The sequence below is a fragment of the Notolabrus celidotus genome, chromosome 2 (assembly GCF_009762535.1).
Source record: "Notolabrus celidotus isolate fNotCel1 chromosome 2, fNotCel1.pri, whole genome shotgun sequence".
In the NCBI taxonomy this organism is placed as follows: Eukaryota; Metazoa; Chordata; class Actinopteri; order Labriformes; family Labridae; genus Notolabrus; species Notolabrus celidotus.
Window position 1 is genome coordinate 28,530,540 of NC_048273.1, and position 14,495 is coordinate 28,545,034.

The window sequence follows — 14,495 nt, forward strand, 5'->3', positions numbered from 1 at the left end:
GTAAGGGTATATTCACAACGTGTATCAAGATAGGCATGATCCAAAAAGCACGGCCACCAAAATGATGCTGCATGAAATAATAAATAAGTAAGTAAGTGAGTAAGTAAGTAAGTGAGTAAGTAAGTAAGTGAGTGAGTAAGTAAGTGAGTAAGTAAGTAAATAAAAAAATAAAAAGGTACATACATAAATGAATAAATAATTAAATTAATGAATAAATAAATAAATAAATATGTAAGTAAGTAGGAAAATAAATGAATAAATAAGTAAAAAATAAATAAACAAGTAAATAAATAAAGTAATAAAGAAATAAGTAAACACATAAATACATAGGAAGTAAATAAGTAAGTAAATAAATAAGTTAATAAAGAAACAAATAATAAATGAATAAGTAAATAAGTAAATAAATGAAAAAAAAAAAAAAAAACCTAAATAAATAAATAAATAAAAAATAAATAAATAAACTTGCTTTGCACAAACACATCCTGTAAAATATAACTTTTTAAGTCAATGTCATGGATAGGAAGATACCTTTTGATCATGAAATACAAAGTGAGGCATCAAAACCTGAGGGTCTGGAGTGTCAGTGGCTTGCTCTGCCGCAATGTGAAGTTAGTATTTAGCTTCTGAAATCAGTAAGTCTTAAATTTGACAAAGCAAACAGAGTCCTCACCAGCAGATTTACGGACTCAATCACATCCATGAAAACTTCGTTCTTCCTGTACTTGATGCCCTCCGACCTCCAGGACACGGCGTTGGTGACGGTGGCAGGAGGTCGAGGAGCTCCAACCTCCAATTTATGACCCTGCTGAGTGATGTATCTGAAAGAGACACAGGGAGGAAAAAAGCTGTTACACACTCAAGACTGTTAACAAATTCAGTCTGTTATTTGATGAGAGGAAAACCTGAAAACATAAAGTTCATGCAGACATATCTCGAGAAACAGCTGCACATTTTCTCATCAACAAAATCTGATCTGTAGAAATCCAAATAAGGAATGGAAACAACAGCATTTGTTTACTTCCAATCTCTCTTGAGGAATGTTTATTTCTTACATTTGGTATTAATCACTCCTCATGAAGTGACATAAATAAGCTTCTCCAGAGAGAATAAATGTAAGCAACTGTCTGTTTATGTTGTATGAAGATTATTCATGGATGCAATTGGAAATAGAGATTAACATAAACACATTGTCTCTACAGCCACTTATCGTGACTGAAATGCATTTGTTTACATGATGACAAACAATTAAGCATCTCAGGGTGAATAAAACCAGCACCAAGTGTCCTATAGATTCATTATGAGACAGCAGGAGATACCAGAACAGCATTATTTAAAGATTTGAACCATTAGAAGGAATCCTTTCTTTACGAAATGATGTTTGCTGATGCTGCAAAATCTTATGTCAGTGTTAAGGTGGTTTAAGATACAGTGATTATGATAAGGCATGGTATGAGCATTTTAGCTGTATTTCATTGCTGCAAATGATCGCTTTAAGACTGAAATGGGGGATTTAAACCCAACATGAGATGCATGTATTATTTGAAAATACATAACAGATGCAGTAGAGCCGTTTGTGGCAAAGACGCAGAGTTGGTTCATCTCTGTTTTGATCCCTTGCCCCTCAGTTCACATAATGCTGCATCCTTGGGAATGATACTCAACCTCAAATTGTTCACTCAGGTGTTACCGTTCTTGGGCATGAACGTTTGTGTGTGAATGCACAAAATAGAGAGCCGTTCATGGCAGTGTCATTAGTGTATCAACGAAAAAGTGAATGTGCGAAGGCAAGGAGACTTCCAAAAAATATCAATTCCAACTAATGTAAACGTACTAAATTAACTCAATTCATTTTTTTCACTCGTGTTCTTTTTTTGATCATGCTAGACACACATAGTTTGATATACATACAATCATGCACAAACATGCGATGGACATAAACTTAGTAGAGATGTCAGAGTGTGGAGGCTGCCATCAACCAGCACCACCTGAGCAGTTGGGGCTTTGGTGCCTTGCTCAAGGGCACCTTGGCAGTGCCCAGGAAAATGGACCAGCACCCAAGTAAGTAAGTAAGTAAGTAAGTAAGTAAGTAAGTAAGTAAGTAAGTAAGTAAGTAAGCAAGTAAGTAAGTATGTAAGTAAGTAAGTAAGTAAGTAAATAAGTAAGTAAGTACATTTTATTTAGAATAGCACCTTTCATAGAATAAAATCACAAAGTGCTTCTCAGGAAAAATACTCAAATTAAAATGAAATCATAAAACATTAAAATAAACAAACAATAGCATAATTAAAACATTAGTGTGTACAAGGAGAGTCGAAGGCCTGTTTAAATAAATGTTTCTTTAAGAGTTTTATAAAAGTGACAACAGAGACAGCTGAACAAATATTTACAGGAAGAGCGTTCCACAATGTTGGTGCCACCACTTCAAAAGCACGGTCACCTTTTGTCCTTAGACAAGCTTGAGGGACAACCAGCAGTGAGGTTGGTGGAGCAGGTCGGCGATATATTCAGGAGCCTGACCATGCAGAGCTCTATACACAAAAAGAAGAACCATAAAACGAATCCTAAATTTAACTAGAAGCCAATGTAGGGAAGATAGAATCGGAGTGATGTGGGTTGTCCCAAGCCAAGTCCCTATGGACTGAGCTACTGCCAGCCGACTAGTCTAACCAACTAACCCACTAGTCTGCAGGTAAAATAGAAATAAAACAATCAAGACTGAGCACAACTTATCTAACAAGGGTATACACCTATCACAGAGTCTGCAGGTAAACAATGTCAAATTGACTTCCCAATCAGTGTGGCCAAAGTTATCAGAGCTAGCACCACCAGCCAATGGTTATCCTTCCGGTCTCTATATGTCAGTTTATCCAGACACAGCCAACAGGCAACTTTATCTCCATTTTCTAGATCAAAATACTGACAAACCGCGCTGCACTACAAGATACCATCTGTCTTCTGTGCTTGTTTACTTCCTGATATAAGAGAGCATTAAAGCATTATGGCAGCAGTCATTAACTGGAGATACAACCTTGGCTTGTGGCGGCTGGCCCGTCTTCAGCTCAGACACAACATATGGCCGGCATTTCAGGCCGACAGTAATAAAAACATGAATTGTTTTTTTAAACGTGTAATAGCTCTTGACTAGCGAGGGTGGCAACATTTTATTGTTTAGTAGACTACACGTGCACATCTCTGTTGAAGGCTGACACATGAGGTGCTTTATGTGGTCTAAAGACTAGAAAAATGTCGACACGTTCAATATATTTTTACAGCACAATTTAGGAACATTAACAAGAGGCACTAATGAAAGCATAACTTATTTTTGTTTAATTTAACAACTGTAGAAAAGTCTCCATAGTGGGTGTAACTTCCTGGTATGAATGTCTTTTGAGAGCTTATTTTAGATTAAGAGAGGAGCGAATGCCAGTTGAGCAAACATCCTTTAGGGGCTGTGCAAAAAATAAATGAGTTTGGCACTTGGACACAAGGTGTTTTTGGAATATAGTACGTTTTTGAGCCTTTCGACTGAAACAGCTGATTCTGCACCTGAAAGTGATGCCAATGAGAGCAGAGGGAGTAAACAAAAACAGCAACATTAAGAGCTGGTGAAAGTTAAAGCCCTCTTTAGGGTTGGAAAGTGCAGAGTTAGAGGTTTTAATTTGATCCATTGTTTGAAACTGATTTGTGCTGCTCTGAAATTAATAACTCGATTAATGAGACAATTATCCTCCACGTAATTAGATCTTGCCAAAACTGTGGCAAACTAATGACTTTACACAATATCCTTATCAGCAATAAAATCACTGATCCCAGATACGACTACTCATCCCCTCCTGTACTGCACTCCTGTAAGGTTGTTTCTTCATTTGAGAGCTGGGGCGCCGCTTTTGTTCTAACAATCCACAAACTGTGTCCAGGGAGACATAATGACTTGTCAGGAGAATAGGAGGGAGCTGTTTTCAGACAAACATCATGTGACCCAGCCTGTTTTTAACCAAACACCTGCCCCCCGATACTGTTTACTTCTCAGTGGCCTCATTTCTGCTGCAGAGCTGTCGTCTAATTTATTCTACAAATTTTCCTGAAATACAACTCCCAGAACACGTAATCTAATTCTGGAGAACTGTAATGAAGAACTGGATATAGATTAAATAAATATTTCCCAAATATGGTAAGTACACTAAATGAAAGTTTACAACATGCAGTGTTTAACACAAACAGTGATTCATATGTTTTTGTGCTGCAAGAATTTCTTATTCTTGAGCTTTTGACACTTGGTGGTAAACATTCTGAATTGATGCTGTTGACCTGCACTTGGACCCACTTTGCAGAAGTGGCCGATATTTACAAAAGGAAAGGACACAGATGTTTTGAAGCCATGTGTCTCGCATCTCCGAGTTGAACATTCGAAAGCCAAAACTTTGGCAGCTAATATTTTACACTACTCAAACAAATATAAAGGCCTCAGAGCAGCAGAACCCAAACTCGAAGGCAATCTCCCCTCCCTTCCCTCCATGCACCTGTTTCTCCGCCCCCCTTTGTACCCCTCTCCTATTTTCATCTGTCCCTCACCTTTTCTTTTCCTCCTCATTTCCCCTGGAGTCAATGACTTACTGACCCAATGTTCCTCAAGAATCTGCTGTCCTCAGGTTCCTCTTTAAGAAAAAAATAAAAGTGCAAAGCCAGCAGGAGAGGAGGGCAAACATAATAACAAACCAATTTTCATAAGTGACAGTTCAATTTTTGGTGGGTGAAAGTACCAGAGCTGAAATAGCGTTGTTACAGACAAGTCAGACGGAGAAGTTAACTTATTCCTGTAGGAAAGTTTGCAACAGATTATACATGGATGTTCTGGGCGCTGGTGTAAATACAAGGTCTATACCTTAGGGAACTATATACAGACTCAGGAATGGTATGTGTTCTAGATGTAGTTTCTAATTCAAGAGAAGGACAGCATGTCCAGTATTTGTGCAAAAGTTGAACAGTGTGAGTTCTACTAATGTGTCTGCCTTGCTCCGGACTGAATTCATGGTTGCCCTGAGCTCTGTGTAGCTGAAACTGGGCCAAGTGTCAAAACAGTGAGGAGACAGTTGAAGCCAAGCAGCAACCTCTGGCAAGGAAGTTTTTTTCTCACGGGTGGAACTGTGAGCTGCAATGCTCATAGTGGATTAAGGTGGGGTAAGATTGAGTCTTACCCTGTCTTGGTGTTGGGTCTCTGTTAATAATTTAACATAGAGTTTGGTCTAGAACTGCTATGTTTGTAAAAGGGTATTGAGATAACGTTGTTGTGATTTGGTGCTATATAAATAAAGATTGATTGATTGATGTGCCTCAACCTGTAGTTCCAAGAATGTCCACTTGAGGCTAGAACCAAAAGCAAGTCAATCTATACAGACCCTTGTGTTAAAAGAGCAGCAGAAATAACTGATAAGTGCAAAAAACTGCAGTTCATCTAGAGGCGATTTGAGCTTAGCGTCTAAAGCTAAGGCATGCAAGAACGGGCGAGGCTGAAGTGACTGACAGGTGGTTGCGTTATAGCTGTTGGACAGGCCTCAGCTCTACATCTCTACCTGTTTCTAAACTAGGAATTATTTGAAGCGACTAATGTCCTAGTCAAAGTAATATAAATTTAGAACCTGATTAACCGGCTAGTCTTAACGTAAGAATACACTCAGGAAACAATCAAAACTGAGAAACATTTATTTAACATGGCTTAACACGGATCACTGAGTCAGCAGGTAATCATGTCAATTAGTTTGCAGAGTGTGGCTAAAGTTAGATGGGCTAGCAATATTAGCCTTTGGTCCTCTTTGCAGGTTAATGTTAACATGTCTGTGCTGGTTATGCATTGCTCCAGTCAAGAAGTGACATGCAAGTTTAACCAGACACAGCCAACATCCAACTTAATCTCCATTTTTACATCAAAATACTGCAGAGTCATGTTGCGCCAGGAGTCGCTATCTGCCATCTGTGGCTGTTTTTATCCAGGTTATCAGGCATTATAGCATTGTGACTGGAGGAGCTACAGCCTCAGCTAGTGGTGGGTGGTGCGGCTAGCTTAAAAATACTAATAACCAGTTAAACCTTTGAAGTTATTCTGGTGCCGACTGGCGGAGGTGACAACGTTTAATCGCTGAATGCACTAAAGGTGCATTTCGACTATCCACACATCATTTTTCTAAACTGATCAAAACTTAGGTTGAGTTTGCATTTCTAATTTATCTTTGGGCTTCGTTGCAGCTCTTTAGAAACCAAAGAGTGACGTCACTGAGACTACATGCATGTTTGATTTGGTCTGTGGTATACAGCCTTAAGCCAATTTCTCTACTTCTCTTACTGTATGAGGGTTAAATTGTTATTAACTCAGTCTTTTTGTTGTTGTAATAATTAGACTTTCATCTTTGAACAAATACAGGTGTGTTCAGTTTGAGTGAGAGGAAGGGATAAAGGCTCCACTTCAGCTTATTCAAGTTATAAAACTTGACAATGATTACCCACGTTCTCATTGAAATACGATCTTTTGGCTCCAAGAAAAAGAGATGACTACGATCCCAGATGACAAACTCAAGGATTCAAACCTTAAGTCCACAAACCAATGGATGACGTTCAGATGGCTACATCCACCTCATATTCACAGTTTAAAATGAAAGCCTACTGAACAAACCCAGAGGCAAAACACAAACTGATACACTGTTCTCAATTCAACTTTACAGTACCACAATGAAATGCTAAATAAACAAGTTCTGGATTGATTGACAGATTGAGGAAAATTCACCCACTCGTTTTCTGCCCCAGTTCCTCCCACTTTAAGGCTCTTGGATGCATGTTGACAGACAGCAAAAAGCTGAAAGTGCTGCGAGATAAAAGGCGGCAACAAGTGAGTTTGGGGTCGACAGCGGGTTGTTTTTGTTGCTTTGCCGTTTGTTCTGTTTTGCCCTGATTCTCCTCAGAAATGCTAATGAAAGGATGTGGAAGCAGGAGGCTGGCAGTAAACTGACAGATTAGCATAACAATAGCAATCATAACAAACACACACACACACACACACACACACACACACACACACACACACATACACATACACATCAACACACAAAGATTCATATGAAGAAAGAGATATGAAGACATACACGTGCATTCTCTTAGTCTCACTTGCAAAGCTTTTTGCATTCACCCAAAGAGACACACAGAAACACACAGAGACACACACACACGCACACACACACATGCGCACGCACACTAATGCATACTTTCACCAGGTTACTTTTGGGTTTCAGTGTAATAGAAAAAAAGGGGGTTTGTGCTGGTCGAGGGCATGAAAAGGTCAAAGAACAGGAACAGCACACAGACAGAGACTCAGTGTGTGTACGTGTGTGTGTGTGTGCGTGTGTGTGTGTGTGTGTGTGTGTGTGTGTGTGTGTGTGTGTGTGTGTGTGTGTGTAGCAAGACAGATGACACATTTGTGTGTCTCCTTGGAGTAGAGCAGAGCTTCTTGTCTCAGAGTCTCGAGTGTGTCCAGCTGACAGTGTCATTGTGTCTGGGTGCCAATGGGAGCCTGGTAATTATAAGCCCTATTCAGACACTAAACATACATACTGTACACAGCACATATGCACAAATACACACACAGACACACACTTGTACTGCTGCTTGAGTTTAAGTGCACAAACAGCACGCAAAATTTAACTTCAATCACATATAACAAAAAAGCCCCAATGACATTTGAGACACAAAAAGCTTTACATATTTACATTTCAATTATAATTTCAGGCTGCATTGAAAGTGTTTACTCAGAACTCATGTAACCAAGGTACTGTAAAGTCAACAAGGAGCCTTCCCCTGCAAACAAATGCTGCTCTGAGCAGCTCAGCAGAGCTCGAGCTTGACTGAAAACATTTGTAGGTCCTTAGACTTGTATCTGCTTCAGCTCATTTCACTCGCTGAATCAAGCCCCAGCATTCATCACAGCTGCACATTCACCAGCATTATTCTGTTGACAACACTTCAAACAGAATCATCATCGACTCTTACTCCCACCTCTGCTGGTCACTCACAGAATGAATGCAAAGCTGTTATCTCACTGGGAAACAGGGAACCACTTGAGTTAATGTTGTTTCATTAAAGTCACAAGTGTAGTAGTTATAGAGTTTAACCCATAGGCTGTATCAATATTGGACGTAGTATCCGTGACGTCATCCATCTGTTCCTAGCGCTTTTTTGAAGCCATTGTCGGCAGGAGCCATATTGGAAATGCTGAACTCAACCAAACTTAGTGTGAGGTGAAGAGGCGGGGTTTGAGCCTCCTAGCCAACAGCTATGTGTTCTTGCCTGTCAGTCAAGTCAGTCATGTCCTTATTTGGGCAAAAACTCGTAATCTTAATATCTTCTGATCCGTCGCGTTAGAAAAAAATTCACCCCCGTACAGTGTGTGCCGATAGAGAAATTAGCTTCATAGGGCCAAGCCATTTTTTTAACCCGGCTGTAAACATGTTTATTAATGCTGCAAAGATCGTCTTTTTTGAATGGGTGTGTATGTGTACTTTCCGTTGTTTCTGCAACCAGCCTCAAGTGGATTTTCGATTAACTGCAGTTTATAACACTTGCGCATGGGCTTCATAGTTTGAGACCGGAGGTTGCCGCTTCTTTTAACTTAATACCTCCATAAGCATGACTAATGTTACACATAATTGATTCATGTTTTGTCACATTTAAAAAAAGGAATTCTCACTTTGGCATGTTTTGGAAAAATCAGCTCGATGCTTCTGCCTGCTTCTCCTTTAAATAAGCCTCTCATCATTTCATTATGTCTCACACAAACACATGCAGACATGGAGATCTTTATTGAATATATGTCTGCAACTGATTGTATAAAAGTCGTCTTACTCTTGTAGGATCTTGCTGTCAGTCGTCTGAGGGAAGCCGTAGTCCATTACTTCATCCATCAGCTCGTACACCGTCACAAAGTTGTCACGGATACTCTCCTCCTCCAGCTCCTTGAAGTACTCTTTAAATACCTGCAGACACAAACAAGCAGATAATAATAATAATAATAATAATAATAATAATAATAATAATAATAATAATAATAATACATTTTATTTAAAGGCGCCATTCTTAGCACTCAAGGTCACCGTACAGGGCAGAGTTTAAAAGGAACAATATAAAAGTTAGGCTGATAAAATCTACAAGGCATGATACAATGCAATTAATAAATACAAATAAATTTAACAGGATAAGATGAAGTGCAGTGAAGAGATGTAATTAGAGCGAATATGACAGTTTAAAAAGATGTGTTTGAGTCATGATTTGAAAAGGGGAAGAGAGTTGATGTTACGGATGTCTAGTGGGAGGGAGTGGGGGAGTTCCAGAGGTGGAGGGCACACCGACTGAAGGCTGGGTGTGTTGATGTGGAGAAGTTCAGAGAGGTATGGAGGAGCGAGGTTATGGAGGGCCTTAAAGGCAAGGAGCAGAATCTTGAAATTGATGCGAGTTTTGAACGATAACCAGTGAAGCTGCTGGAGGACAGGAGTGATGTGATTAATGGACGGAGTTCTGGGGATGATACAAGCAGCAGAGTTCCGGACCAGTTGGAGTTTATGGATGGATATGAGAAGGATACCAAAGAGGAGGGAATTACAATAATCAATGTGTGAAGTTATCAGGGTGTGAACAAGAACAGCAGTACTGCTTGGTGTGAGGGACGGGCGGATGCGATTTATGTTACGTAGATGGAAATATGCAGACTGAGTGACATTATTGATGTGAGATTGGAATGATAGTGTGCTGTCGAGGCTGACGCAGGTGCAGGTTGAGAGTGATTTTGCCTTACTTTCAGGTTATTGTATTGAGTTTTGGTGGTGAATGTTTAAATCTATTGCCATCTGTTTGCACAGATGCATGACTGAGAAAATTAAGAATGAGTGGTTTTAAGCACCTAGAAGCAATCAATTCTGAAAGGTAAGCAGTCACAGTACTAAGTGGGTTCAAAGCAACATCATGCAAATATTTCTATTTGTTTATAAGTTTGGCCCCTAGAGCTTCAGTGTACAATTAACCTCCCTGCCCACAGAGATTTACTCTCACTGGCCTCTTGCATAGTCACTCTATTAGTCTTCCACCTGCATCTTCCTCCTTGGTCTTGATTACTTAGCAAGGACTTCTATCAGGAGGCCTTCAAGACTTTCTGACAGGCGGCACTACCATACTTCTCAGTCTAAACCAACCCTATCATACCAAACTAATATAATGTAAGAACTGGTTAAACAGGAGACAAGCAGGCACTGTTCTTCCTTTTTCAGGTCAGCTATGATATTCCTGTCATGAGGCTTTACAGAGGCTTCTGATTTCAATGGTAGATAGGTTTCTTTTGCATGTCCTCTGGGATTTTTTTTGCATTTCTTATATGTAATCGCCCATTTTTTTTTTTTTCAATCTTGTTTTTGCACAGTTTAAGAGAGTATAGAAAGAAAGGTGGCCTCCGATGTTTTTGTAGCTGTGATTTTAAAGGTAAAGGACTATAATGTTGCTTTAAACCAACACAACACAAACAAACTTTAGAGCTAGGGTTGGTAGCCACGGAAAACTACCATGAATTTGAATGTAGCATGTCCTCAGGACTCCGTCTAACACCCCACATGCACGAGCGCCGCAGATTCAGAACCAGTCCTCACATCGTTTGTGTTTTGCATTACATCAACTCATGTCTCACTCAGTGGTAAGAAAACACCACAACATTATCATAGTGAAAGTTAAAAACACAAACAAACATGAAATGTACGCACAGGAGGCGGGCAGAACGGCAGGACGGGATTTGATTGGTTTCACAATTTGGCTCCTGATGGCAGGGATTGGTTGGTGTTTTCCTAGGTTTACACTGGCTGTAGATAGCGGGGGTTTTTTGCTCTTTTTTAAGAACGCAATATGTATTGATTGCCATCAGGACATAAAGGTCATTTTAACCAGTATAACAAAAAAGTGTATCTAAATCTGACTACCAACCCCAGATTTAAAGTTAATGATAATTTGACTGAGGGAGTGGAGAAAGCTAACTCTGCTTGATCTGTTTTTCAATCAGGAAACCTTAATGTATATGTTTTTACATAGCCTGTCTCTGGAACATATTAAACTGATAATACCTTTACAATATCAGGTATGATGAGGTTAACATTTCGAAAACAAGTATCAAGACTACGTTCAAGATTTTGACTAACTCTTCAGAAAACAGACTCACCTGTACAATTTTGTAGAGAAAAGAGTATACCAGAGCAGCATTGGCATTCTTCTTGGTCATGGCGACCACTGGAGAGAGGACTGTTAAGAAATAACTACATTAACAAGTGGCAGGCACAGCCTCTGAGAGGAAGAACATGCAAATTTTTATGAACCAGAAAAACTCAAATGAGATGGTGAACATCTTTTATATTCTGTGGGTGGCTCTGAGATGAATGCTATGACATAAAAAGTTAGCAGGGTGCATCACACTTGCAAGCAATTGAGAACATGGCCACAGGGAGGTAAAGCAGCTCAGTTGTCTGATGCACTGCTCTGGGAATAGCTCTTTCTCACAACTGTAATATCATGCTGAATTAATAATGTGTGAGGAAGTTTGACTGCCCGATCTCGTATTAAGAAAGGAGGGTATTAAGTGCATAACACATCCCAGTGAATCTTGGCTCAGTTTTTCAACTGGCTGTGAATAATCCTGAAGCTTTATAGGTCTAATGTAAACCCTTACTGTGCTGTAATAAATAACACCATGGTGAATTTAGGATTTTAAATTCAGTGTAGTATTTTAGAGTGACATTTTAACACACACACAGGAAACCTAATTCAGACCTGGACATAAAAAAGGATACAGTAAAGATTGCTGTGTTTGATCCACAGAAAGTGTGAGGCTCCATGCGTGACCAGAGGCGTCATCTCAGCCTCCTCTTCTCTTTTCATCAGGATGGGCATAAAGTGGTCGATCTCATTCATGTCCATGTCCCCCATGTAGTTACGGCAGATTAGCACCTGCAATCAAAATGGAAAAAGAAAATGATTAGAGAATATATTTTTTTTTAAATAGGTGGTAGTCACTGGGCATGAAATATTTATAGCTCTTGGCTGAGAAACCAAATCTGAGCACTCAAGCTTTAAGATGGTTCAAGAAGCACCGGGAGACCACGCACCTGTACCCTGTGGATGGAGCTGACACCATTTTCAGGTTAATCTCACAGGGAGATGTGCAAACTGTGTCTCCAACCTGAACTAAGGATGAATGTTGAATGAGCACATTTTCAAGATGTGGAGGGGCAGACCTCAGAAAGGTGAGTGGGTTTGAGATTAAAAAGAACAAATGTGTGCAGAACTCCTAAAATGACAGAAAAGAACTGCAACTTCCACAGCACACTACAGGCCACAATCTGTGTTGAATATCCTCTCCTTTGCTTTCTACTACAGCTATATCATATCACTCAGGATTTAAAAAAATCATCAAGGTTTCTAACAAGAACTGTAATAATCTTAGTGATCCCCTGACTTCTATGTTGGGCAAATATCAGGTCAACATTTGTATTTGAACAATGCCTTGGTACCTAAAAAGTAATGACACTCTCATCAGCCTCAGCTGTGTCTAAAGTACTTATTAGTGCCATGTTGGCATGCTAGTGACAACCTAAAATGCTAATAGCATGACTGTGTGAGCCAGGGGTGTCAAACTAATTTCAGTTCAGGAGCCACATACAGCCTTATTTGATCTCAAGTGGGCCGGACCAGTAAAATCATAGCATAATAACCTATAGAGAAGGACAACTCAAAATGATTCCCTTTGTTTTAGCGCAAAAAAGTAAAAGTACATTCTAAAAAGTACAAACTATCTTTTTTAGAAAATCAGCTGTTGTATTTTTTCGCCAAGATGAGTCTCATAGGGCGGCCAAATATGATATTCTTTAAGCACTGAAACCTGCTGCGCACACACCAAGCACACAGGTTTCCCATTCACCTGACACAGAGTGTGTAATGTTAACAGCAAAAGAACAGATAGATTATAATAATGAAGAAGGTAAAGTTGAATATTATGGATCCCCCTGCTCCAGCATGAACAGTTTGCTTGCTGGACAGTGTTGTATGCAGGGTGTAGTGCTAGTGCTATGATGTGTGCACATGTATAGTAAGCATGCGCACGATATGTGGCTCCTTTTTTAGAAAAAGGTGGATCTGATGCCACCCCTGCTGTTACAGGTTTACATAATATGAATACTTTAGATTGACTTTGAGACGTTGATTGGATCTTGAAGTGCTCTAAAAAGTCTATGAATTTCCACCGGATTATGCAAACTGCAAATATTCTCCCGGAGCACTGTTAAGGTGCGCGTCATCAGCACTATGATTGTATGCGACCTCCAGAGGACAAATCTGAAATAGCAGTTACTTTTATTGAAAAAATGCAGTTAATATCTTCTTTGTCATTTTTTCACTTTGGGAAGTTGTCCCCGGCCGGATTGGAATCTCTGGCAGGCCGCAAAGTTATATTTTTGGCCTTTTTGGCTTTTGTTATAGGACAGCTGAAGAGAGACAGGAAATATGGGGAGTAGAGAGTGGGGGAAGACCATAGACTGTAAATAAAAATGGACAGCGTTGCTCCGCCTCTTCCCGTTGTACGGTTCTGAAGCCAAAAAATCCCGCTCCTGGGCGCCGCCATTGTGCTGCCAGAGCCTGTGAAGCCACTGTAATAAGCTCCGCCCTACAGCGTAACGTCACAATACGCTGTGTGTCCTTTGAAGTTTCTCTCTACGGCGTCTGTGAATCAAAGGAAACCAGGAAGTAAAACCCCGTTTTTTAAACTCTAATAACTAACGAAAACGAAACTTTTCAGGAAAAAGAGGACTTGGACACAAAACAGTCAAATACTAACTACATATCACCACAGCATACGGATGTGAGAAACATTTGTACGACGTGTATTTATTTTTTAAAGTTTGACTGCAGCCCCATTCAAATGAATGGGGGAGACTGATTTTTTTACCTATACTGCAGCCAGCCAACAAGGGGCAGACACACTGCTGAAAGGGGGCCGTGTCCGGCACGCTTGGGGAAGACATGCAGGAAATGGTCGACCGGCCGGGAATCGAACCGGCGACCCCTGCAACGAAGACTGTAGCCTCTGCATTTGGGGCGCTTATACCGCTAGGCCACCAGTGCCCCAAAGAGACATTTTCTAATAGACTTCGATACATTCAGTCTATAGTTTGAAAACAGCTGAGTCACCTCCTGCTGGCCATCAAAAAGAAAGCAGGTCTAATATGCTACTACCTTTACTTCACTTTTAAACCTTTATGAGCCAGAAAAGTCTGCTTCTTTTACAAGTCTGGTTCACTCATGGATATAAAGATGAAAAAATAATATTCAGACATATTTTTTGACAAAATCTACACTTATATCACAATATTGTACGTACAAAATGTTTTATATTTGAACATATTTTAGGTCTGAATACTGTCAAGGATTGTGACTAT

General features: G+C 39.8%; 1 protein-coding gene across 2 annotated transcripts in view; it reads right to left on the minus strand.

The window, feature by feature from the left end:
• Window positions 1-14,495, minus strand: part of ap1m3 (adaptor related protein complex 1 subunit mu 3) — a 45,881-nt gene that overhangs the window by 24,454 nt on the left and 6,932 nt on the right. For both annotated transcript variants that reach the window (XR_004630173.1, XM_034677716.1), the window contains exons 2-5: window positions 11,856-12,012; window positions 11,231-11,298; window positions 8,884-9,014; window positions 671-818 (exon numbers count right to left, since the gene is read on the minus strand). Coding sequence is in view for 1 of the 2 variants with exons in the window: in XM_034677716.1 (XP_034533607.1) it covers window positions 671-818; window positions 8,884-9,014; window positions 11,231-11,298; window positions 11,856-12,012 (504 nt within the window). In the remaining variant the exon portion in view is untranslated. The remainder of the gene's footprint in view (window positions 1-670; window positions 819-8,883; window positions 9,015-11,230; window positions 11,299-11,855; window positions 12,013-14,495) is intronic.